Source organism: Artemia sp. Qi Xiang Cuo, chromosome 20 (assembly GCF_049724085.1).
Source record: "Artemia sp. Qi Xiang Cuo chromosome 20, ASM4972408v1, whole genome shotgun sequence".
Lineage (NCBI taxonomy): Eukaryota > Metazoa > Arthropoda > Branchiopoda > Anostraca > Artemiidae > Artemia > Artemia sp. Qi Xiang Cuo.
The window spans coordinates 39,939,839-39,967,277 of NC_142813.1; the positions used below are offsets into that span (position 1 = coordinate 39,939,839).

Sequence of the window (27,439 nt, forward strand, 5' to 3'; positions counted from 1 at the left end):
AATCAATGCACATGTTTCACGAAGAGAAAAAATCAACATGCATCAAGTTTTACGAATAAAAAACAGCATGCAACAAGTTCCAAGAACTAAAAAAAAACAATCAGCACGCAACAAGTTCCATTAACAAAATCAGTTTCACGAGGTAAAAAAATCAATGTACAAGATTCGCGAAGAGAATAAAAGACAGGCTGCAACAAGTTTTACAAACCAGAAAAAATCATCCCTCAACAAGTTCCACAAAAAAAAATAAGCACGCAACAATTTCCATGAACAAAACCAGTTTTCTCAATGAGAAAAATCATTGTAGATGTTTTACGAAGAGGAAAGTCAACATGTAACATGAAACACGAGCATAGAATATTCATGCAATAAGTTCCATGAACAAAATCAGTTTCACTATGTGGAAAGAAAATCAAGTTTCATGAACAAAAAACCATTATGCAACAAGTTCTATGAACAACAATCAGCACGCAACAAGTTCCTTGAACAAAACCAGTTTCACGCGGAGAAAAATCAGTGTACGAGTTTCGCGAAGAGAAAAAAATCAACATGTAACAAGTTTAACGAAAAAAAAAAAACAGTCAGCACACAAAAAAATCCACGATAAAAAAATATGCATGCAGTATGTACCATGAACAAAATTGGTATCATGAGGAGAAAAAAAATCAATGTACAACTTTCATTAAGAAAAAAAATCAACCTGAAACAAGTTTCACAAATAAAAAAACAGCAAGGAAAAAGTTCCACAAACAAAAAAAAACAGTCAGCATGTAAAAATGTCCACACTCAAAATCAGTATCAGGAATTAAAAAATTAATGTACAAGTTTCGAGAAGAGAAAAAACAAAATCACACTGCAACACGTTTCACGAACAAAAGATCATCACTCAACAAGTTCCACGAACATAAATCAGCGTGCAACAAGTTCCATGAACAAAACCAGCTTTCTCAATGAGAAAAATCACTGTAGAAGTTTCACGAAGAGAAAAATTAATATTGAACATGGACCACGAACAAAGAAATATGCATGGAGAAGATTCCATGAACAAAATTAGTTGCACCTGGTGAAAAAAAGTCACTGTACTTGTGTCACGAAGGTAAAAAATAAATATCAAACAAGTTTCAGGAATAAAAATTCCGCACGCAACAAGTTCCACGAACAAAATCAGTTTAACGGGGAGAAAATCATTGTTTAAGTTTCACGAAGAAAAAAATTCAGCATGCAAAAAGTTCCACGAAGAAAAATTCGGCATGCAACAAGTTCCACGAAGAAAATTCAGCACTCAACAAGTTCCACAAACATAAATCAGCAGGGGCAAGTTCAAAATTGGCTTCAAGAGAAGAAAAAAAATCAATGTGCAAGTTTCATGAAGAGAAAATAAACATGCAACAATTTTCATGAAAAAAAAACCATCATGCAACAAGTTCCATGAACGACAATCAGCACGCAACAAGTTCCTTGAACAAAATCAGTTACACGAGGAAAAAAATCAGTGTACAAGTTTCGCGAAGAGAAGAAAAAGCAACAAGCAACAAGTTTCACGAACAAAAAAAAATCAGCACGCAATTAGTTCAAGAATCAGAAAAATATGCATGCAGTATGTTCCACAGGCAAATATACTTCTCTCATTTGCGACAGTCCGACTTTTGTCATGGTTTGTAAAGCTCATTATTTGCTTTCGAATGAGTTCATCCCCAAATTTAATATTGGAAAAAATTCTGAAATGAGGCTCTGCAGAGAAAAATAGCAAAACAAAGAGAGGAAAAGTAAAAAATCAAGAGCCATAACTTGTAAAACGGAAAAGTAATAAATTTTAGTGATATGACTTTTATCTTTACCCACTATATGGTCAGCCACACAAGAAGCCACAGCATAAAGCCGAATCTTCCATAGTGTTTGTGCAAGAAATAACAAAACGTCTTTTGTTTTCAGGATGTCTCAATCTTGAAGAGTCTCTCTAAGGTGACTATTAAGTCAAAAACCCCCGACTCATTCAAGGCATGTATTTAACAAGGACTGTAAGAAGCTGAATGGAATTTGAAATAAGATACAAATGAAACGTGATGAAGGTACGTCACCAGTGATGTGCATACAGGAAGTCTCTACCTCATTCTTTTATTGGCAAATGTGATTTAATGTAATCGAAGATAGGTATATTATCTAGCATGTCTAGATAAATGCTTTTTAACACTATACTTCTCTCATTTGCGACACTCCGACTTTTGTCATGGTTTGTAAAGCTCATTATTTGCTTTCGAATGAGTTCATCCCCAAATTTAATATTGGAAAAAATTCTGAAATGATGCTCTGCAGAGAAAATAGCAAAACAAAGAGAGGAAAAGTAAAAAATCAGGAGCCATAACTTGTAAAACGCGATTTCCGACAGTAATTGGTTTTAGAGTTAAAATACTATACATGCTGGTTTTGCGTACGATAGACCCCATGTTAAGATCTTTATTTAAGCCTGTCTTAGTAGATTTTTAGACTCTTGTGAAAACTATATGAATATTCATTCAAATTATCTCCACTGTCTTACAAAAAGATTTCCCTTTTGTTCTTCGTACTTTTGTTGTTTGTATATGAATTTTATCTCTTATAATATCTTAAGCATAAAGCTTGCGGCTTTCTCAATAGTCAAAACTACAACTATTCCTGATACAAACCTTAGACTATAGAAAACAATAAGAGGCGATGCTAGTGTCAAAAAAATTAACTAATGCCATCTAGCACTTATCATATTTGTTTGGCCCGAAGCTGGTTCACACTTGAAATTCATATACTTTAAAATTTAGGAGAGGTTAAAAACAGCAAAATTCTTCCCCGATACGTCTTCCAACTTAAAGTCAACTATTCTACTTAATTTTTTACGTATATTTACGTATAATATACGTATTTTACGTATAATTCTTACGTATATGACTTTAAAAAAAGCTTTTAATTTTGAATTTTTCTTTATTTTGTAGCTAACGACTTCAAGAAGTAATTGATAATTTTGAAAACCTAGTAAAAGCATGATTGAGACTAATTGTTAACACTAGTTATTGAGAGAAATTGACTATGACAGCTGCAGCTTTGTCAGTGTTCAAATAGCTTGCTTTTTTAATCATAACTCGCGAACATTCTGAGTAGCGGTTGTTCTAAGCCTGTTTCACTTTTTACTTTTTTTTGTGATTGCACTTTTTGTTGTTAAGACATGGCCTGTTACGAAGGACATAGACCTAAACAAATGTTATATTTGGATTTAGGATGAAATTCTGATTCTAAATATAAATATGTATTTTTCATCTACTACATTAGTCGGTTAATCTGGAAATTTACCTGATGAACTTTTATGTTATAAAAATATGACTTTTGGAAATAGCATACACTAGGCTTACAAATCCACAAGGCCAAAGTGAGAAAGCTTGTCTGGAAAGTAATTGTTCTACCCTGATACACTCTGTCGAACTATCAATCTTTGCAAGTCAAAACCACGTTTTACCTACAAACGTAGAGCCTTAACCAGTTGAATTTAATTGTAGCCCTGACTTGGAAAGGTCCCACAATTATATTTTTGCTTCTTTCTATCTTGTCAAGAAGGTGAATAATAGCGACATCATTGATGACAAAACCCAGATGTTAAGACGATCTCCGCCGTTGAGCAACACGGTGTTGTTCGTGAGCTGGAAAGCTCACGAACTGTTGTTCACGAGAAGACAAGAATAGGATTGACCTGGAAAGCGAATGAAGACTAGGAATGAAGACCACTCGGCTAGGACCGAGTAGTCCTAGCCTAGTGGTTAGCGTGGTGGGCATGAAATCATTTCCTTTAAGGACGGGGGTACGACTCCTGGTGTCACTGGTGATTTGATTTGGAACGGGGGTCAGCAGTTTGACCCTGTAAGCTCAGCCAAGAGTCGACCCAGATCTAAATGGGCACCTGGAGAAAGCTGAGGGATAAACGGGGGAAATATTGGATGATTTACACCTAAACATTGATTGCAGTTCCGGCTTTCAGACTGGAAGTACAATTCAGATAGTCAGACAGTGGCCTCCTTGCTGACCATTGGTCTGCCTGCGACACGTCTTTCAGCTCACGAACAACACCGTGTTGCTCAACGGCGGAGGTCATCTTAACATCTGTGTTTTGTCATCAATATGATGTCGTTATTTTTCACCGTCTTGACAAGATAGAAAGAAGCAAAAATATCATTGTGGGACCTTTCTAAGTCAGGTTTACAATTAAATTCAACTGGCTAAAGCTCTACATCTGTAGGTAAAACGTGGTCTTGACTTGCAAAGATGGATAATTTGACAGTATCAGGGTAGAACAATTACTTTCCAGACAAGCTTTCTCACTTTGACCATGTGGACTTGTAGGCCTGGTTTATGCTATTTCCAAAAGTTATATTTTTATAACATAAAAGTTCATCAGGTAAATTTCCAGATTAACCAACAGTAAAAGTCTACTTATGGCTATCTTGGAAAGGGGTTAGGTTTGGAAAATGAAACATTCAGGGGTGGCCCTACAGGCTAAAGTATGTTCTGGGAAGGTATTTTGAAGTACCTACCTCCACTCCTTCTCTTTCTAGAGGGTCCTGAAATTTGCCTACATGATAGGTTTATATCTATTGAAATTTTGACAAAACAACATTTTACTTTATTTTTCAGTTATCAGTTTCCTTTTCTCTGATTTTAGTTCTGAAAATACAATTCCTATTATTTGAGTAGAATTTTAAGCCATATAAATGTTTTTTTTTCTAAATTTAAGAAATGTATTTGCATATCCTTAAAACCTTATTAATCAGGATTGAGCAAAGTTGTGAAACTGAAAACATTTTTTTTAGGTCAATATATACCAAATCATATTATTGAGTTTCAAATAAAGTGAATACACCATTCGATGCCTTTTTTTATGCTGATTACGAATATAATAAGTATTTCTATTTCCCGGAAATGAATTTCAGCCCGCCCCTCCCTATATAGGCTATACCTAACCTAACCTAACCCTGAATTGGCATATGTAGGGGGGGGGGGGCTGAAATTCATTTCCGATAGAAATACTTATTATATTTGCAATCAGCATAAAAAAAGGCATCAAATAGTGTATTCAATATATTCCTAACTCAATAATATGATTTGGTAGATATTGACCTTTTTTTGTACTTCATTTAAGCAGAAGATCTATTTTACAAGGTTTCACTTTTGTAACACACAGATTTTAAAGGTCAGGACCCTCTAGAGAGAGAAGGAGTAGAGGTAGGTACTTCAAAATACCTTCCTGGGACATACTTTAGCCTGTAGACCCATCCCTGAAAGTTTCTTTTCCCTAATCAAACCTCTTTCCAAGATAGCCAAAAGTAGCTAAAGTAGAATTTACCTAACCAATTCATGAAGTAGATAAAAAATATATATTTATATTTAGCATCAGAATTTCATACTGAATCCAAATAACATTTGTTTAGGTCTATGTCCAAAAGGAATTTAGCCCCCCCCCCTAATGCAAAAATATATACCCTGAATTATATTATGCAATGATTTCTCCCTTATTTTCACAAATTTTTAAATCAATTTGAAGAAAAGGATGACCTGTTGAAAATTTAGTGCAACTCAACCTGTATATTTGCACATTAAGAGGGGAGGGGGAGCTCATTTCCAATGTAAGTGAATGTTATATCTAGATTGATGAAAGTCTAATCCTAAAGGTCTTTCTTAGCCCTTGAATTAGTGAATTAATCTGAAAATTTACTGTTCATCTAAGGTCACTGCCCTTTAAAGGGAGAGGGCAGAGATAAATACTTCAAAAAACCTTCTCAAAACATAGTTTTGTGTCAGCAAACATTCCTAAAAGTTTTATTTACTTAACTTGATGGTTGGCAATCTACAGTCTATGAGCTGCATGCAGCTTCTTTGTTATCAAAGTGCATCTCTTTAGAAATTCTTTTCCATTCTGATTATGGTAAATAATCAGACAAATGGTAAATAATGCACAAAAGGGTCTGAATTATGTTAGTTCATGGAAGCAACCAGGGGCACCCATAAGAGGGGGCAGGGTGGGTGTCCACCCCCCTGCCCTTGCTGAATAATGCTGCTTTATTTTTATATTTTTGTTCTGAGATTTCAATTATATAGCATTAAAAGTGCCAATTAGACAAGGTTTACCCCCCCCCTGGAGTTCAGCTTATGGGTGCCCATGGAAGCAACAGCTATTTTCAATGATAAGGTTTCACTTGATGGGCTGGGGAAGCATTAGAAATAAATAAAAAAAAATGTTTTTGCAGGTTCATCAATTAATAAGGAAACTGGGAATATGAATATTGATCCTATTTACAATATTAGTTAAAAAATGAACCCATATTCAAAAATGAAGTCTTGCAAAATGTCCAAGGGATTAGGTCAAGTAACAAAGCTAAACGACTTTCAGCAGCAAAAGCTTTTCATAAAATTATGTCGCAATAATGTATTCTAGTTCTTTTAATATTATAAATTTTTAATACAGTTACTTTTCTGGTATCATGAAGGTGGCTGCCAATTGTAAATGTAAGTAATTCTATATTAGCCTATAAATTTTATATTAATCTATTTTAGTTTTACATATATCTTTAATTATATGTTTTAGTTTCTAGTTTTTTTGTTGTTGTTTTTTTTATGCTGAAGACACCTTGTTGTATACAGCTAAAATATTCATTTGTTTTTCTTATTTTGTTCTATTGGTTTTCATTTACTGGCCATAGACCCATTTGCCATCTTTTCATTCATGTCTTTGTTTTTGTCATGGCTGGCCAGTTTGTCTTTAGATCTTTTATAACAAGCAAGATGTTTCTATTAACCAGATTTTCATGTTTCTTTCCATTAACATCCACTTTTTGACATAGGTTTTTTGTTAATTATGCACTCAATCATACATAGAGATAAATTCCAGACCTAGATGACAGACAGTTTAATATAAGAGCTAGATTATAAAATGTGATTAGATGAAAGTAGCCTAATTGGGAAATACATTAATAGCTCAGTATCAATGCTCTAGGGTTGAAAAAACTTCAATTCAATTTCAATTTATTCAAATAAAAACATAACACAAACATCAATAACAATAAGATCCTAGAAGAGAACTTGTTAAGGACCAAAACTAAAAAACAAATTATAGTGACACAGAAAAAAAGATAGAAGAATAAAACATGGGTAATTAAAGAAAATTGGTTAAAAGTTGAGATTAAATTATATTATCAAGTTTTGTTACATTGTTGTACACCATGCAGAAACTTGTGGCTAGCTCAACACTGGAGGGTATTTTGTTCCATTGAATAATAAATTTGTAAATGGAAGATTGCTGGACAGCATTAGAAACACACTTTGGGATTATAAACACTCTATTGGATGAATAGAGACAGTGGGCTTCTGAATTATTAATATTATGATAGGTTAGTAGTTGAGGAAGAAGATTATTGTGGAAAGCAGAGTAAGCAAGCAATAAGTTTAGTTTTTGTATGATTTGATCTAGGGAAGCTATACCAAAATCTGTACAAATCACAGGTTGGATATAGATGGGGAAGCTGAAAAACTGCTTTAATGGCACAGTTTTGGGAAAATTTGAGTTTTTTAGTGAAGGACCAGTTTGTATTTCCCCAAACTGATCTGCAATAAAAAAAACAGTAAGGAAAAATAAAGGAATAATAGAGGGTAACTAGGATGTCAGGAGGAAGAAAATAATTCACATAGTTAATCATAGATACTTGTCTCAAAATTATTGCTGTGATTTAAGAAATATGATTAGAGAATTACAAGCATGACTCAATAAATACACCAAGAAACTTGGCAACCTTCACTTGTGGGAGGATGTTGGAGGAGTACTTGAGACAAAGAGCAGGTTGGATTAGGTGTTTGTTGTAGGGGGTTCTGAATAATACTACTTCACTTTTTTGGCTATTAATGGTCATGTTATTTGTAAGGCACTATGCCTTGACTCTGCTCAGAAGGACGTGGGCAGAGGTTATTGCTGATGGTAAATTCGTGTCAGTGATGAAGAAGTTGCTGTCATCAGCAAATAGTAGAGGATACACTGAAGGGCCCAGGTCCATAACAAGATCATTCATATATAGGAGAAATAAGAGTGCTGACTGCCAAACAAAAAGGGAGACAGACGTCTGAAGATAATTCTCTTGAGCACTTTGGATTTAACAGGAAGAATTGAGATTGGACAATAATTACCTATATCAGTTGGATTACCCTTTTTAAGAACTGGAATAACAATGGCTGACTTTAGTAAATCAGGGAAAGCTCCATGGGTTAAAGATAGGTTGGCAATGTGCTTGATGGGCTCATAAACAAAAGATATGGTCTTCAGGAGCGTATTACTTAATCCAAGACAGTCAGGTGTAAAACTTATAGGAAGAGAACTGATGATTTGAAGTACCTCATTGTTATCAGTTGGGCAGAAAAACATGGATGTAGAATTGAAGCAAGGGATTACAGCCTGTAAGGTGGAGTAGGAGCCAGTATGAGGAACATTAGAAAAATAATTATTAAATGCATCAGGTGCATGTAAAGGGTCAATTAAACTGCCATTTGTGTCTTTAAGGTGAACAGGTATAGACTTTGATTTTCTATTTTTTGAGAGTATATCATTAATGGTGGACCAAATCTTTTTCAGGGCTCCTTTGCAATTGAGAATTTTTGTATAATAATAATTTTTCTTTGCTTCATGGATGAGTTTAGTCTATAAGTTTTTATCATTTGATAGGTCAATATCACTACTGGTCTTCCAGGCTAGCTTATATAATTTGTTTTTATGATATGAGGAGACAATGAGGCTATGTGACATCCAGGAGTGTATAGTGATAGTTTTCTGGTTAGGTTTGCAAATAGGAAAAGTTGAATGGATAATCTCACTTAGCCACTGCACAAAACCATTTGTGGCAGAATTTACCTCATGACAATTTAAAACATTGGACCAGTCAGTGGTTCATAGGCAATCAATAAAATGGGTCATATTTGCAGAGCTGTTATTTCTAGTAGGTATTGGGATATTAATTCTAGAGTGTAGAGTTAGTGGTTGTGAAGGTAGTGACAAGTAAATAGTAAAGTGGTCTGACAGATCCGAAAATATTATATTTGAGGACAGGTCATTTCCCAGGGATGTAGATACAAAAAAGTTGAAGTTGATCTCACAGGATCAACTCTACTGGGGAAAAAAAATTGTGGGCAGAAGACCACTTGCAGTCACTGATTCAAAAAAAGTGTCAGATTCAATATTTTTACCAACATTGAGTAGGTTACAATTAAAGTCCCCAAGAACTATTGCCTTTTTATGGGATAGATTAATAAAATTAGATAAATCATCAAACAGATTACAAAAACATGAGGTCAGAAATGGAGGAGGTTTATAAAACAAGGAGAGTATATAGGAATTTTGGCCAATAACTATGTTAAATCTCTTTTGGGCATATGGATTATTTGGTAACCAGGGAGTAAAAAATCACTAGTGTCATCATTATTGGAAAGCCATGTCTCTGTTAATCCTATTACGTCAAAAGGGAAAACATCATTAAATGAATTTAAATCTTTAAATTGACACTTATCCTGGATGCTTCTGACTGTGAAACAAAGAACATTAAAGGAGTTATTATTGACTAGTTTAGGCTTCACATTGGTAGCAAAATCAAGAATATCAAGGTATTTACAATTAGCATGAGTTAAGGTACCATCGGGGCTGCTTATAGGGTTGGCATGCTGGTTACTTTCTATATCGGAATAATTAAAAGCAATGTTATTAGAATGGGATAAATTAGTTTAAAACGAAAGTCACACACTAATTAGTTGTCAGACGTTCTTGTTGGGTATCTTCTTGCTTGGGTTTTGCTTTGAACATCATCCTTGCCCAAAGAGACTTTGTGAGGGGTCATCAGTTTCTGTGTTGGTTGGCTTTTTTTATTTTGCTATGGCTTGGGGCTTCTACCATCATTTCAGGTGCTGGTGATTCTTTCAAATTTCTGGGGGACTTGGTAACAGTTGGGATTGTAGGAAATGTTGAACTAAGGATATTTTTTAGTTCAACTGGCTCACAGCCAACCTCAATAAGATGGGGAACTGCAAGGTATGTGGCTAACCTTTGCCATTCTTGACTATAATTACAAATAACTTGTGTATGTGATAAAACTGGAAGTTGGGAAGAGGAAGGCTGCGAATTGGCGTTAAGTAGAGGAAATTGAGTGGAACATTGGGTAAATGAGCAACCTCTATCTATTGTGGTTGGGACCTGTTTTCACTGATCCTTTAAAATTTCAGTTTGGCTATTTAAGGGTCGACTTGGAGTTGGTTGTGTAGGGATTGTAGCAGCTACAACAGAGTAGGGCAAGTTCAATCTCACAGAGGTTCAGAGGATCTTGGCTTTCTTGTGATAGGCTGGACAAAGTTGCTTCTCAGGTGCCGTGTGCCCCTTATTATTACAATTTTTACAGTAGACGTCGTTCTCGGTGCAATTTTCTGTAATGTGGCTAGGTTTACCACATTTTTGACTTGATTTGAGTGACTGTTTACAATTATTTTTGCTATGACCATGAGCTAGGCAAATTGTGCATTGTTGGGCTTTGGTTTATAGGACTTATGGCAAAGGGCCATAGCCTACCATACAAAAAAACTTCTCTTTGCAACTCTTTTTTTTGCATACAATGAGCACTGAGCAACTGGGTATAGGATTGCCATCATTTTTCAAGCTGAGTCTTGTGGCTGTTGTTGGTTGGATGGGGTGACCTGAAGAATCGATTAGTTCAGCTGTAAATTCCTCTATTGGTATACTGGTGTCAACACCATAAACCACGTATTTATACGACTTTTCTACTTCTTTTGAAGTGGCAAAGATTTTGGAACCCTCAACGATTAGTTCCTTGGACCTTGAAAGGGCTGAATCTGCGGCCTTGTGAAAGGTAAAATAAAAAACTATCAGACCGTCTTTCAGGAAGACTTCTTCAAAAGATGAGTTAGTTAGTAGAAATAAAAGTTTTGTAGTAACCATTAAATGACTTCTAGTAAACGGTTGACCATTGGTTTTCATAATGGTCACAATGTATTAGAATGGTTTATCTAAAAATCTCGGTAGTGATTCGATTGATGGGGAATCATCAGGGAGTGATCTAAACTCTGGTTGGGTTCTTCAGGGTGTGATCTAATTGCATCTTTTTTTTTTTGCAAGGGGTTTCACCAGTACTTTTAGCTTGAAGGATGTTTAGGGATTTGTATCTCCTTATGATGTGTGGTTGATTTAAACATAGGAGTCGGGGGGGGGGGGGTATAGTTAAGTTTCTTTTTGAGGGCAGGAAAGGTGAGACATCTGTGTCTTTTTCAGGAGGTTCTTTTGTGTCAGACATGAGCTATTTGGAACTAAAAATCTCACCTCGGATTTTTTTTAACTGTTCAGGGCTATAATACAAATCCTATAACCCAATTGACAAGAACCAAGGTCACTAATATCACTTAGGAAAGTCCAGGGACATGCATGGTGTGTAAATGTTCAAGGTACACACAGGGAATTTTGACTGGCTAATACCAAGAGTGAAAACACCAATTAGATGCTAACACATAGAAGCGAGTTCATAACTGATAACTGATAGTTTTCTTATTGAATTTCTGATCTAGGGGATATAAAATACCCCTTGAGAATACTGCTGACCATCAATGCTCTAGTTTTATATTTGCAAGTGAATTTACTATTACGTTTAGAAAGAGTGTAAAAAAAGGATAACTGTGTGTTCACCTTGTCCCTATGTCAGTTATGTAATCTAGTATATATTTACACTTATTCAGGGCAATATTTAAATCATAGGCTCCGAAGCAATTTTTTTTTTTTGGGGGGGGACACAGAGATTTACTAGGAAATCCCAAAAAATTGGGAATAGTGGAAGCCCTGAACAGAAGGCTACTAAAGAACCCAAAAGTAATGCAATATAGAGGTGATAATGAGCTCTCAGCTGCCATTCATGGGAGACATCTGACAGTTTATAAGTGGCTATAAAATTCCTGTGTTGTTTTAAAATCACTTTTCTGTGAATAGGTAGCCCAGCAGTAAAGTGCACCTGGCACTTTGAAAATAAATCACCTCAGTGCAGTTTTTGTTAAGAAAAAAAATTGCTTAGTGTTTTTTTTTGTGCCCCTCAGCATTGTGCACCATTAGGCCCAGGCCTAGTGGGTCTATACATAAATCCTGGCCTGCACTCCAGGATCCTGCACTCCTGGACTTCCAAATCAGAATGAACTGCAAAAAGAATTTCCAAGTTCATGAAAAGTTAGCGTGCAAGAGGAAGAGAGGGGGTGGGACTGGTACTTAAAAGCCCCTTTCTGGACCCTAGCTTAGGCTATATTCCGGATTTTTATTCACATTGCCAAGCAAGTTTATGAGTTAGTGAAAAACCCACTGAACTACAATTTTCTGAAGTCTGGGCAAAATTATTTCTAAATTTGTTTTTGGTGCAGTTAATAATTCCTTTGAGTTTGGCTTCTGGTTGGAATTTGTTTACATTAGATACAGAAGAAAGTTGTTCGTTATAAAAGTTTGGATGGCCTTTGTTAAGGCATCCAGGCTCAGTGGCAGTTTGATAGCCACCAATCAAGTTTATTTGCTGCTCTATTTGAGTAAAGAATAGCACAACATATACCATTCAGGGTTTCTGAAAGGCAAGCCAAATAGTTCAACAGCTTAAGGGGGCATTTGCAAAGGGACAAGTGCTAGTTGTCAAGATGAACTTCTGTTTTCATACTTTAATTATTGAACAAAAAGATATTTTTGCTGGTCCATTTCCTTGTCTTTTTTCTTGCCCATCTTTTGCTGAACTGAACAAAAAGCTCTGGTTTAACTGTGTATTCTCAGATATCAGAGAGGTTTGTTAAGCTGCAACTCTTTGGAAGTAAATAAAATTGTGATGGGTCTATTTCTGACAAAATGTTCTAATACTCATTAAGTATAACAAAAGTAATTTATTTTCAACTCACTATAAAACTAAAGCAAAAGTGATTTAAAGAAATTCATAAAAAAAATTAAAATGAAAATCAATACATTCAACAAACAAACAAAAATCAGGAGAAAAGAAAGGATTTTGGAATATTCTACATGTATTTCGAAGTATAGATAGAATATGGGGTGTAGAATATTCTCTAGTATTTATTTTTATCTTTCATTTTGTTTCATTTCTTTCTATTTTAGTATTTTTGGGGTTCAGTTATCTTAGCAGAGTAAGATAAAGGTTAAAGAAAATAATTTGGAAATATGAAATTTGTGGCAACTGTAGAAGGGTTTCCCTTTGATTGAAGTTGACAAAGATACAGAATAAGACTAAGGCATATGAGTAATTACTTCCTGTTGACTTGGTCTGGCCCAATGTGTATAGTAGATGATACTAGTTTGCCTCCTGCAATCAAGAATACATTCACTAGGTGTACATCAGAAGTTTTTCCCATATGATGTATATTTAAGGAGCATTTTTTTTAAATCTAGCTTAAATTGAGTCAAAATCCAAGTCAGAACCAAGCAAATTTAAAAGAGTGATATGTTTTAAATTCATCTTACTGTGATATGTAACTCAACCCCCATCCCCCAAAACATGAAAAATGGGATTAAAAGAAATAAAAATAAATACTATAGGATATTCTGTACCATATATTCTTTGTATATTTTAGAATATAGGTTTTGTCCACGGGGGAGGGGGGGGTCAGCCTCAAAACAAATATTTTTCGAATCTGACAAGAATTTTTAACTTTCACAGTTTTAATGATATCCAAAGAATAGCTTATAGCCAATTGATACAGCATAAGTGTTGTCCAACATGTGTACAACAACTCTGGTGTCCTCATCATGAATTCACCTCAAACACTGTTCAAGATGTATTTCAATATTGCCATTTCTTCTAAGCATCATAATTATCATCCAGTCTTAGAAGCCTCCTGAGAGGAAACAGTCAAATCTGCTTGGAGGACCTTGACAGAGCTTTTGAATGTTCAAATAAAAGTTTAATTTGTCTGACTTTTGCCTTGAGATGTGATAGAAACAAGTGCCTATTGGCTTGCTTGGATTGTTTACCTAGAGATACTGCAGATGTGTATGAAGAACATTCAATCCTTTGTGCTTGTGACAACCATCATATTGCCCTATTTGTCAACCTGCAAGCCCTTTTGTTCTGTTTGCCTGTTTTGTTCAAGCTGTATAATGGTTCTCATTTTTTCCTGTTGAGTACTAACAGATCATGCAAATTGTGTTTCTTTGCATCTAGCTGTAAGGACATATAGTTCCTGAATAATACTAATAAAAGAAAAAATAATATAGAAAATGTTCTTTTTTCATAGCTTTCTGAGTCAGTTGGCAGGTAGCTTTTGGGGTAGAACACCAGTTTACATTGCTTGAATGAATTGCCTCACTTCCAATCTCAATAATGACAGGAGACTTGTTTAAACTGCTTTTGTTTTCAACTAATCTAGAAGACCATCCTTTCTTACTCAACAAAATACATACTTCCTGGAATACATAAGATGCAATATGGGAGAAGCTGTAGATAGAGCAGTATCTCCTAGGAACTAAAAAAAAAATTATCAATTTTCACAAGAGCAAGAGAGTGTACATGATGGATTCAAGGACCTCCAAGGAATCTGTAGATGTTTCTTATATTTTCTTATATATGCCATATATTTTGCCTATCTTTAATATTTTCTTTGCCTATGTGCTCGTCTCCATGTCTGAAATGCAGGGTATCTCCAGAATGAATTCCTGAGTACATGTCAGATTTTCAACAGAGCTCTAGTGGTCAGTATGATAATTGTTTGACAAATTTGACTTTTTGATTGTTTTAATACTAACAAGTTCACTATCCACCCCCCCCCCTTCCTAACAATGTGTCAACTAAATTGAATATGGTCCCAATTGAATTTATTCAATTTCAGGTTAGTGATGCTCTGCAGCCAATCCATTGATAGTGAAGCACATCTAGTTGGTGCCCACATTCAGAATGAGCATAGCTATGATATTTCAAATGCTGAGCAAGGGGCTCACAATGACCACCAGTATGAAGAAACAGAAATGAAAAAAGAAGATCATATTTATGCAGCAACTAAAATGAAATCCTTAGAAGTGATTCCTCCAGTTGATGAAACAGACAACTCATCAAGAGTTGAAATTGATTCAGTTGATGTGGACTTTTTTTCATTTGGAGTTGTTGATTCTGTAGATCCCACAGAGAAAGAGGAGGTGAATACTTTTGTAGAGATGGGCCAGAATTCTGAATCTTTTGATCAGGGTAGTAATGACGAAGCTGTATCAGATTTTATATCAAAATCAGTAGAAGCTGATCTGTTGACCAGAAAAAGAGAAGGATCAGCTGAATTGTTGGTGAAATCAGCATCACCTAGTAAGAAGGTAAAAAGAAGAGATACCTGTAGCAATTATTCATATAAAATTTCTAATCATGGTGAAGATAAAGAATTTAGTAGTATTGTTGATGCAGTTCATTATGTTTCAGAGGGAGTAAATGTTAAACAGGTAATGATTTCTTATCATAGTGATGAAGATTCAAGCCAAGATAGTCAACTAAATCTACTTTCCCCCTCAAAAACTGATTCGGAGTATAAGGTTATGTATCATCTACCTGTTGATGGTAAAGAAATTTATTTTGAAGACATAAATGATATTTTAAATTTGCTGAAGCATAAGGGTGAATCGTTTTCAACAAAACATATTCTCTGTGCACGTGATATTGGACAGTGTTTCAAGATACAGAAGAATTTTAAAGGCAAAGCTATTCATAACTATGCCAAAACTGAGAAAAGGCAGAGGAAAACTCCTCAATACAGTATTCATTCATATGCAAAATTGCCTGAGGATAATGTGGATGTTAGCAAAGTGACATTATCAGATGACCAAACTTTTGGTGATGATTATGATAAAAATCAAGCAAAAGCTCTACTAAAAGTAAAAAATGAAGAAATAGCTAATCTGAAGAAGAATTTACTTGATCGTGAACAGAGAATTGGAGCACTAAGCGAAATTGTCAGTAATCTTGTTAACAAGTTATCTTCTTTTGAGAAACCACAATCGTTTGTACATTTAGATGGCTCAAATCATTGTTGACTCTAATTTTTTGTTAGTTCTTAACTTTTTTTTCTGCTGTATCTAATTATTTCTAAGATACTGATGATCCCATCTGCTTCTTGTGGCACATATTTTTACCATTGAAAATTTTAACTCACATACTAACTAATCAAAGGTCTGTCTGATTCTTCAAAAAACAGGGGGTATACCATCCCTCCTTCAGAGGTTATCTTCCAAATTTAAGTAGCACGACATAGAAGACATAAACATCTGAAATTTTCATGGAAAAGGTTGGTTTTGTTTGAAACAGTTCCTTGCCTTTCATCTAAGGCTGATTTTTTTTTTTTTTTTTATCTTGATGCGTTAAATACTTTTAAATTTTTAGGAAGAGCCTACTTCTTTTTTAATGGAGATTTCAAATGCAAAATTTTATAGAAGATATTATTTAAAATTTTGAAGATGCACCCAGTTCCCCCTCAAGGGATTATGCATGCCTGAATTAAGTCGTGCTATTATAATTAGTTAAAGTTAAAACTCTTTTGGTCCAAAGCATCAGTTTGTAGATAATAACTTGCTGCACTTTATAAGAGAAACCCTGTTAAACGCAATAGCCATTTGACCCCATTCACACTTGGTACACAATTGTATTTTACTTTTTCATAAAAAGGAATACATAATATTAACATTACTGTCATAGGTGCACACAGGGCTCTTCTTTTGAGTGGGATTTTGAGTTTTTGAGAGATTCTAAATAGTTTTCCGTGAGTTTTTCAAAAATTTTGCAACTTGAAAATCCAAGCTTTGCTAAGGAAGTGGTTATCCAACTCTAGTCCCTATTTTTCTCTCATTAAGTTTTTTTTTCAAATTTCAATCAGAAACCATTGTACTGAAAACCAATAGACATTTAAATATCTTTAAGTCCTTAGAGTAGCTGAAGTGTTGCAAAAGCGAAAATGAGATCTTGTTTTCAAAATTGGAATCCAAAATATTTTATTTTAGTCGTAAATATTCTTCTTAATTGACTTAAAACTATTATTTAAAAGATTCATATGTGAATGAACCCAGAAGAATATTCATGATTATGTTAAATTATAAAAATATATAATTTCCACAGTGAGACTCAAAAGTTAAAGGGTCTATTTAAAGATTTTAAAAGTTATAGTGCTGCTTAAAAAGACTTTGGTCTCCTAGATGCTTTTTTTGTGATTTTGTCGACTGGGCGCGTTTGAAGAAGCTTATTCACTCCTTAAGCATTAAGGAGATTGGTTACCTCAAAGCCTTCTGGCAAAATTGTATTTACTAGCCTATATACCAAAATAAAGCCATATTATCAGGGGCGCCAAATGATCCCCTTGTATTTTACGGCTGGGTTTTATGGTTGTTTTTTTTTAAATACCGTTACTAGGTATTTTCATTGAAATGTTTTTTTTTTTAATTGGCCTCCTTCCTGTCCCCTACTTTTTTCGTGAATTGGCGCTCCTGCATATCATTCAGCTGTATGCTGTAATGAAAGGTAAATTAAAGGAAAGAAAAAGCAGTAAGACAACTTTTTCAAAGATTTTCTGAAGTTTTAAAATCCTTAAAAAAGAAAAGATTTCCAAGGAAAAATTCTTAAAAGAAGTCCCTTTGGCTCAAAATAATCAAAATTGTATTTTTGCTCTCCTCTAATGTGGCGAAATGTATGATGAACACTACAGCATAAATATACATACGAACAGTAGCAAAAAGCCCTATATTTTTCATTAAAGATTTTTGAAACACATCAAGCTTAACCACTCTTCATGACCCCATTTTCGCGCATGCCCAATGACATATGCTATAATCTGACTGAATGCCAAGAAGCAACTGAGACTATTGCTGAGACACACAGGGGGAAATCCTTTTACAAGCGGTTTAATCTGTATCATTTTTGGAGAAAATTTTCGCTACTGTTGGTATATATATTCATTCTGTGATATAAACAAAGTAGGATCATCCACAAACTTTTTAAAATCTGAATTGAAAAAGAGTAAATCATGTTTTCATCTGTGCAATTCGTTTTTGTCAAAGTATTTTGAAGTTATTCTAATTTGTATATTATTTTTAACAAACAAATTTTTATTTGTAATTTGACTATCATTTTTGAAAAAAAAACATGGCAGGATTGTTTGTTTCATATGAAAGCATAGGAACTATACAGAATTTTTATCAACGAATTTAATTTTTTTTATTTACCTTAAGGCTTTATCCAGGATTTTTTGGAAGGAGGAGACAAAACAACTTTAAAAACACATCAAAATTTGTTTATATGTAATTTTGTTAAAGTTTTACGTGTCGGACAAAACTTTAGAGGGGGGGGGGGTGGAGTCAAACCCCGTAGCCCCCTCCCCCCCCCCCGAAAAGACGTTGTTTACGTATCAGCGTAGTTATGATTGTTCTTTTTTTTTTGCTTTGTAAAAAAACCTCTAAAAGTAGTGTAAACAGCTCAAAATGAAAAAAAAAGGAAAAATAAAATTCTGATCCTTGAAAAAAAAAATTACAATTAAAATATCTACTAAGAAGGAGTCGTTTATAAAATAAAGCGTTAAAATTTTGCAATTCTTATTAGTAAAGATTGTGACAAAAACTTCAAAGAGAAGTGAGGATTGATATTTAAGTTTATTTGATATTTAATTTTAAATAAATAGCAATCTAATTAACGATCAATGAATTAAACATTTAATTAATATTTGATTTGAATTATGTCAGTTTTAAAAAGTTTGATATACCTTACGCATTTGCTCATTTGTTTCGTTACGTCATGCATTACTTTTTCTTTTTTCTTCAATTTACCTCATAGTTATATTTGTTTACATGAAATAAATTAGTTTAGACATTTTTTTTTGCTTTATTTTTCAATGAACAAATTGTACGTTTGCTATTTGACTATTGAATGTTGACCATTAGACAGAGACTCAAAAAGAACAGGCAGCCTTTACACCTCTTAACAAACTGCTGCAAAGTGGTTATAAGATATAGCTTTTTTAACCGCAGCATGGTAAAAACTTTTAGAATTGTCTATGACCCATCTTGTGAAAAAAAAAATAAACAAATTTTTTTTTATCAATAAAAATACTCTTATGTGTTGGCTTATGTCATACTAAAAAATTTCAAAGTTATTATATTTGAAAACAAATGTCTAAAAAAAATTAATTATATTCATTAAAACTGTAGTAAATGAAATTAACTGTGTCTTTTTTCCTATTGAAGCAAAATTAGGCGATAAACATACGCACGTAAAAGGCATAGACGTCGGAAAAGATCGAAGTCGGAAATTAGTCAGAAAGCATCCTAGGAGACTTAGTATCTAGCAAATGTAGCAGCACAAAATTGTGACCCCGGAATTTTTTTCTATAACCCGATCGCTTTGGGTTTGGGAACTGCTGACCAAGACAAATTACCGACTTTATGTAGATTTAGTTCGAACTACCCTACTTTATGGGTTTTTAGGAAGGTCAATGAAAGAGTAAAAAGGTAATTAATTGCAGATATTGAACACAAATTTTGTCTGCAAAACCTACTTGGTTTGAGTCGTTCCTAATGCATGTGAAACATTAATGCAGGTATTGCAGCTTAAAGTTCGATTGAACCCAGTATACACAAACAAATATATAAGCCAATTGCTTAACTGGTTTGTCAGTTGCTGATTGGATAAACAGGGTTAAACTCATATCATCAAATCCTGCTTATTTTCTTTGTCATATTTAAAATACTTGGTAGACATGCAAACGCTTAGTCCCCTTTTATCATTTTCTATACTCATACTACTACTAACAATTCGCAGCAGCACCAGGCCGCCTAAGGCCAATACAGCTGCGCACGCTTCTCCTCCATCTCAATCTATTCAGAGCTTACCTCTTTACATCTTCCTGGGAAGTTCTAGTTTCCTTTAAATCCTTTCTTGCGACCTTTTCCCACGCCATTCGGGGACGGCCTGCTTTCTCTTCGGCCCTAGATGAATGACCAAAAAGGGCGACCTTTGGCAATCTGTCATCCGCAGAACCTGTCTTAGCCATCTCAACCTTTCTCTTATAGCCCTAGAAAGAGGGATAGGACCACTTTCTTCGCACAGCTTTCTGTTTGAAATATGGTCAGTCAAACGGGTACTCAAAACAAACCGTGGACAATACCTTTGGAAATGTTTAAGAAGTCCTCCTCCGTCTTCCGAAGTGTCCAGATTTCAGAACCATACTTGACCACTGCCATCACTATGGCTTTCAATATTCTTATCTTGGTTCGCAGACCTTTCTTCTAATACTCCTGAACTTTTTTCAACTGTGAAAAAAACACCCTGGGCCTTGGCTACTCCACTTTTAACATCTTTACTAATAATACTACCAAGGTAAGTGGTGCTATCCACTTGATCGATCTTCTAGTTACTCAACATGACTTCTTTACCTTCATTTGTTCCTAGTCTAAGCGATTTAGTCTTCCTAACACTTATTTTCAAGCCTATTCGTGTACCCTGAATTCTTAAAACTTCCAGAAAATCATTCATTTTGCTAACATTTTCGTCTAGGACACTCAAATCATAAGCATAATCTAAGTCTAGGAGAGTTTTACCTTCCCATTTGATTCCATTCTCCACGATAGCTTTTGCCGTGTTTTTTAGGACGAAGTCCATCAAAATGACCCATATAAATGCGATAGAACGCAACCTTCCTAGACTCCTGATTCAATACGGAACCAGCTACTAACTTCCTTTCCTACCTTTCTCGCGGCAATGTTGTTCTCGTACACAGCACTACTCACTTTAATGTAATACATCCTGTCCTCTTTCTGAAACCACTCTGTTCTTCTGAAAAGAATTCTCAAGTCTAAAAAGACCCATCTTACTAAGTAATTTGCTTTCTACAAAAACCAAGCTAATGCCTCTATAATAGGGGTCGGCACCGTTTCCATTTCTGTTTCTGTTTTTCTTCCACCGTTTTCTGTTCTGTTTTTTTTTTAGAAAACGGAAAAAAACAGGTAGCAGTTTTTTTTATTACCGTTTTTTTTCCGTTTTTGCCGTTTCTGTTTTGTTCATTTTCCGTTTTTTGGTTGCGGATATAATCATATCGCATTCTTGCGACTCTTATTGGATTTGGAAACTTGCCATGTATAGAGACACATTATCTTAGTCTATCCATCACAAAGGACATGAATGTTCGATGGAACAGCACCCTTACTATGATAGAAATGTATTGTACCCGTAAAGAACCACTGCGCAATTCCTTCAACAGAAGCCTTCGTGACGCTAAAACCAGAGAGCTAGAACTTAACCGCAATGAGTGGTCCATTGTTGAAGCTGTCATTGAGGTTCTTCGCCCATTCAAACAGGCAACGGTGATAACTAGTGGGTATAATTATATTTCGGCAAGCAAAGTTTTGCTGGTGATTAAAGGACTTCAGATATCTTGTGAGACGCCATATAGTAATGCCATTCCTGATTCAGTCAATGGCCGGAAGGAATTATTAGCTGTCCAACCCAGGAGATATTCTTTTAACAGTCCTAGGTTTGATATGCTGCTCTTCACAAGAGCTGTTTTTTTTTTCACTGCAATCTACGAAAAAATGAACGATATAGACAGAGATTCAGCTCGTCAATCCGTCTCTTCACTTCTCCAGCAGTTCATTTCCGAGAAGAACCCCTTCAAATTCAATTGAACTCTGGGTCTTTCCCAAGTGACGTCACTCCTATCAAGATAAAGATTAACGAAAATGCATCACAAAATTCACATCAAGAAGACAGCTTGTTTGCTAAGTTTCTCGGCACGACTAGGCTTCAGAAGAACCCTACAAACCAAAATGCTAACAATAGAAGCACTGCCCGTGAAGCAGGAAACATAATTAGGGCATATGAATAGAGTTCCAGCGTTCTTGAGTGAAATACATAGATCAGGAAAGAGTTATTCTGATCCGCTATAATTTTTAATTGGCTATCTCTACACTTACCCAGAGTTAAGTGAAATTGCTTATATGAATCTCGCAGTGCCTGCAACTTCAGTACCATGTGAGAGTGCATTTAGTATTGCTGGGTACTTTAATCGAAACAGTCTCACGAATGACTGCAAAGTCACTTGAACTTCGAATGTTTCTAAGTGATAAGTTTTGATTTATGTGGCCATTTTGAATGTTTGGTCTTTTTTATATTTGATGTTTTTTTATTAATCAATGTTGTCAACGGTCATTTTACTCTCATAAGCCTAAAAAACTGAAAAAACGAAAATATCTGTTAAAACGACTGTAAAAAGAAAATAAAACGGGCCGTTTGTGTTTTTTTTTTGTAAAAAAATGGAAAAATATAAACAGAATTCCGTTTTTTTTTTCCTCGTTTCTGTTAGAATGTGTTTTTTTTCTGTTTTTTAATTGCCGTTTTTTACCGTTTCTATTTAGCTAAAAACAGAAACGGTGCCGACCCCCTACTCTATAATTACCACACTCACTCTTATCGCCTTTTTTGATAAAGGACTTAATTAAAGTTTCCCTAAAACCGCAAAGTACTTCCCCTTTTTCAGAAATCATGTTTATAATCTTCAGTAATTTATCTGTTACTTCACAGCCTCCATATTTAAACAGATTCATTTACCACACTATCAGGACATGAGGCCTTTTTTAAAATCGGTTTAGTACTGTCTCTAACTCCCCCTCGCAAAATAAATCTTCCTTCACTTTCAAATTGTCACAAACTTTTTTATTCTATCCTATATCATTTCCTGTGCTCGTTGTCACACATGTAATACATTATCAAAAAGATATACTCTACAACCCAAGGTAGCGATCACAATTATGTCACAATAGAGTAGAAAATAATTTTAAATTTCACTTTTTCTTCTTTAAAGACTCCAAATAAAATTCAAGTGACCTTTGAACTTGTGGGCTCGTGCAGAATGATACAAACTGATTTAAATCTGCTTCGCGGTTGTTCATCAGTTTTTCAATAACAGGGCGTCTCATCTCAAGCTTCGTCATTTGAAATGCTTGCTCTAAAAAGGAAAGGTATACAGAAAGAGAAAGGCTATGAAAGAGACTTCAAAACAATAAAAGGGTCCGACAGCATTATTGATTTATTACATTTAAATAGGTAAAGTAGGTAAAAACCACAAAAACTCTAACAAGAATGACGGAAATCACCAAGGTAATAGAGACAAAGGCCTAAACCGATTTGTCTTGCTTTGAACACAACAATGCCAACTCATGAAGATATTCGGAGGTAGGGGGTGGGGCGAAATACTTTTTTAAGATCTAGGGGGTATTTTGTTGCCTCTTTAAAATGAAAATAACAAAAACATACTTTTTTTTAATCTACGCGGAGGGGAAATCTGCCTCTCAATTGACACCACTGTCCGAACACCTTAGGAAACCTTTGCTGGTGGCATGGACTGGGGTGTCAATTCATAAAAATATAGGGAGGGGGGGGGATTTTTTTCAGTTTTTGTTAAAGAAGATACAAAAAGGTAAATTTTGTTTGCTCCAATTGCCGCCACTGCGCATCGAGGTCAACATAAAACATGATATTATAAATTAATCTTTTCCGTTTAAATTGACTAATTGCAGATTGAAAGGCTTTAGGTAGTATTTACTCTATTGGCAGCTATGGTCACGAAGCTGAAATTCAAATTTTCGAATTTGGGATAAAAAGAGTACACAGTAGCATTCTGTATTTTAAACTATCCGAGCGCAAAACACGATAATTCACATGAGTACCAAGTCGCATTGGATCGGAATCCGAATCCAAAGGTCCAATTAAAAAATGTAGCAAGTTCAAACTTATGTGAGAGACAAAAAATCTAAGGGGTTTCTACTTCGTGTAATTTCAGTCAAAATTAATTTTACATTAATTTACCTTTGCAATATGCGCTAAATTATCAATAAAATTCATTTGTGCGATGTTTTAGAATGTATGGTACAGCAGTGAGGTGTGTTTTTTTTTTACGTTCGACAATTTCTAGAATATATTCGTACCCACTGCCAGAAAAATTGGTTGAGTCCATTCTTTCTTTTTGTAGCTTCTAGAAAGACAAGGTATTTATACCCCGACAAGCTAATGACTCGATTCATCTTCTTAGAAAGTGGATGGCACTTGAATCATACTTTTTAAGCAATTAGAATCTTTCAAAATAAATATGGAAGAAAATGAAAAAAAAGCTGATCGCAGCACAAAGCCGCCAAAGGCCATTACTGTAGCACTAAGTTTGTCTCTATCAAACAGTTCATGGCAACGAACTGTAAGTAAGGAGCGACTCGGCTCAGTAGTAACGGAAACCCTAAAAATAAAAGAATTTTGATATCGATAGATATATAAAAAAAAAATTGGCTTTTTATGCTCATTCCAAATATATAAGATGCATTAAGTTTAATTTTACCCATCAAAAGCTACGTGTCTGAGAAAAATGCCTGATTTTCGAAAAAAAGACGGAAACACCCCCCCCCCCCAAAAAAAAGTCAGAATCTTAATGAAAATTCAAGCTCCTATCAGCAAAAATATGGAATTTTGTATTTTTGCCAGAAGAAAGATCACGGATGCGTGTTTATTTTGTTTTTTTTTTCAGGGATGATCGTATCGAACTGATGGTCCTAGAAGATCGGGAGACGGTGCATTTGAAAGGAAATTAAAAGTTCTAGTGCCCTTTTTAAGTGACCAAAAAGATTGGAGGGCAACTAGCCCTCCAAAGTCGTCTGATCAAGATTTTGAGATAGCCAATTTGTTCAACATAGTTGAAAGATCCAATAACTATGCCTTTAAGGGTAGCATGACCTTAACAGCCTATGGGGAAAGGGATGTAAGTTAAGAAATTTTTCCATTGCTTGCGTACAGTATTTGTTATTAGGAATAATACATATATTTTTAGGGGGAAGGGGGTATTTTGTGCTTGGGGTGGGTTTCCATGGGGAAAATTTTCCGCGGGGAGGAAAATTTTCAAGGATGAACTTCCTGGAGAAATTTTACATTGGGGAGATTTGACAGAATTCTTGTACGAAATTCTTATTATTTGTTTTGCTTTCTCTTTGGCAACTCAATTTCGCATTTGAAGATATTCCGGGGGAAATTTGCAGCAAGTTTGGATTTCCGGAAAAAATTTTCACGGAGGGGGGATTTCCGGAGCGATTGGAAAAAGAATTAGAATTTTTTTCAAATGAAAGTATGCTAAGGAGAATTTTTCAGGCTGAATCGTCCGCAAGAAATTTTACGGAGGGGAGCGGGGAAGATTTTCAGCGAGAATGGGATTGTCCGGAAGAAATTTTACGGGTGGGGGGTGTTTTTTTACGTGAGAGGAACTTTCCATGGAGGAGTTTCCAGTGAGGGGAGGGAATTTTTCATGGAGGGTGAGCCAAATCTACCGGCATTATTTGAAAAACGATCAGAAATCCAATAAAAAGAAGTTTTTTCGACTGAAAGTTAGGAGCCACATTAAAATTGAAAAAGAACAGAAATTATTCCGTAAATAAAGGGAATAATTACCCTTCTCAATACCTTACTCTTGACGCTAAATTTTGACCATTTGTCCCAATTTTTTTAAGAGCGACTGCTGAAACACAGAGGTCTCTTAATTAGAATAGGAAGCTTTTTTTAAAGTGCTAAAAACTTTAGCGTGAGGAGCAATGTATTGAGGAGGGGGGGAACCCCTTCATATACAGAATAATTTATATTCGTTTCGAGTCTTCATGTTGATCCTTACTTTCAGTTGAAAGAGCTTTTTCTTTGTCTAATCCACCTCAAGGGTCGCGACTTTTTGAGCACCTTGCGACACGCGGTTTTCAACAATAGTTCCAAGAGTCTTCAGGCGAGTCTAGAATTCAAAAATAACGGACGAATTCGCTTTTTTCACGAACTAGTAGCGAGAGGTTAAATATTGCTAAGAGCGACTATGGAGGGATGTTACCGGCTGATCAACGTATAAAGGAACTTAATTTTTCACTTGACATTTAGTCGATTAAATCTCAACCGGAAGCTTAAAATACATAGCCAGGTTCTAATAGGAGTCGAGTTAGGCCTGGCTTCGGCAGTTAAAATGCGCGTCCACTCGATGTAAAAATGTCTTCATATGGGTGTCTTGGGTAGTGTCGTCAATTCACGAGTAAAAAGTATTTTTCAAAACTCTGGGAGGAGGGGGGGGGTGATTTTTTAGCTTTTTCGGCGATTACAAAACAAAGAAATTTTAAATGAAAATACCCAAAAAATGCGTTTCTCAACATCTAGGGGTTTGCAACATATGGGGGGGGGGGGGCAATCGACTATTTTCTTTAATCAGTCAGGAGTTACATATTAATAAGAGCGACTATGGCAGAATGTTAAGGGCTGATAAATGAATGAAGAAACTGAATTTCAACTGACGTTTAGTCAAGTCTATCCGATACAAATATGTCTTCAAATGATTTCATGAAAATCTATGAATAGGAGGATATTAAATATTTCTCATGATCTAGGGGTGGGGGAAAATTTATTTTTTTCAATGATTTATCGATATTTTCAATGAAAATACCCCCCCCCCCAAAAAAAAATCATTTTTCAATGCTAATACCCAAAAACGGGTATTTTTCAAAATCTAAGTGGTGAAAAAATCTAGGACGGCTCATGCCCTTCCCCCAATCGTGACCACTGATTTTGGGGTATAGGAGGAGCATGTTCACCTACATTATCCTCAGGCAGCTAGGTGCTACAATGATTTGTTGGTAAAGTATGTTCTGAAAGGGGCTAAATTCCACTTAAGCAACCCGATTTCACACCCACCCAACGAAAGAAAACTTTTCACATGGGCGAATATATGAGTTGTTTTGTTTCATATCAGAATTGAAAGATATGTTTCACAGGTCTAAAAAACGCCTTTACAATCAATAAAAGCTTCCTAATTATGCACTGGTAAAATGTACAATTACTACTCTATTTTAGATGTGAATATAGAATACCTATCTAACATAAATTGTGGCAATGGGCGAATATCTGGCTTGTTCTGTTTCGGGTCTGAACTGAAAAATCGTTTATTCGACTGACAAAAGTTTGTCTACAATCAATAAGTTTCCTAATTATGCACTGGTAAAATGTAGTAATAGTACGTAGATGTGTCTAAAACGCCTATCTTTCTTAGAAAGCGAAACTTTTCATGAAAACTGCAAAGAAATTTACTTTCGATCAGACGTACCTGCCAGATTTTACACTACAAACTATGATCCATCCTTACTTTTGTAATTTTAGGAAGGCTACAATGTTAGTACCTTTTACTTTTTGTGAGCTTCTACAGCACTCTATTTAGGATGAAGAGGGTAACAAATAATTCATAGTTAGTTAATTATTGATAATTGATAAACGAAACTTGGCCTATTTATGAACCACTCATAAAAAACATGGCACCTTATTTTACCGATTTATTCCTACCCCGCGTTCAAAAGAGCATATTCCAA

At 35.0% G+C, this 27,439-nt stretch overlaps 2 protein-coding genes across 3 annotated transcripts in view; one reads left to right on the forward strand and one right to left on the reverse strand.

The window, feature by feature from the left end:
* Positions 1–4,162: 4,162 nt before the first annotated feature.
* On the forward strand, positions 4,163–19,336 carry LOC148940186 (uncharacterized). 2 transcript variants are annotated; one of them, XM_089105984.1, is made up of 2 exons: positions 4,163–4,255; positions 14,899–19,336. In XM_089105984.1, exon 2 carries the CDS (start codon positions 14,906–14,908, stop codon positions 16,079–16,081), a length of 1,176 nt encoding a protein of 391 aa, XP_088962110.1. In that variant the 5' UTR covers positions 4,163–4,255; positions 14,899–14,905; the 3' UTR covers positions 16,082–19,336. The 2 variants fall into 2 exon arrangements, with proteins under 2 accessions (XP_088962110.1, XP_088962111.1); XM_089105985.1 differs by having other exon boundaries at positions 4,197–4,251.
* A 3,443-nt stretch (positions 19,337–22,779) lies between these two features.
* Positions 22,780–27,439, reverse strand: part of LOC148940187 (enoyl-CoA delta isomerase 1, mitochondrial-like) — a 44,192-nt gene continuing 39,532 nt past the window's right edge. Inside the window, exon 6 of the mRNA XM_089105796.1 lies at positions 22,780–23,025. Coding sequence (XP_088961922.1) covers positions 22,862–23,025 — 164 coding nt within the window. The 3' untranslated portion in view covers positions 22,780–22,861. The remainder of the gene's footprint in view (positions 23,026–27,439) is intronic.

Bases quoted from the DNA above. Each gene is read 5' to 3' on its own strand.
- LOC148940186 (XM_089105984.1), top strand. From the start codon at position 14,906: ATGCTCTGCAGCCAATCCATTGATAGTGAAGCACATCTAGTTGGTGCC.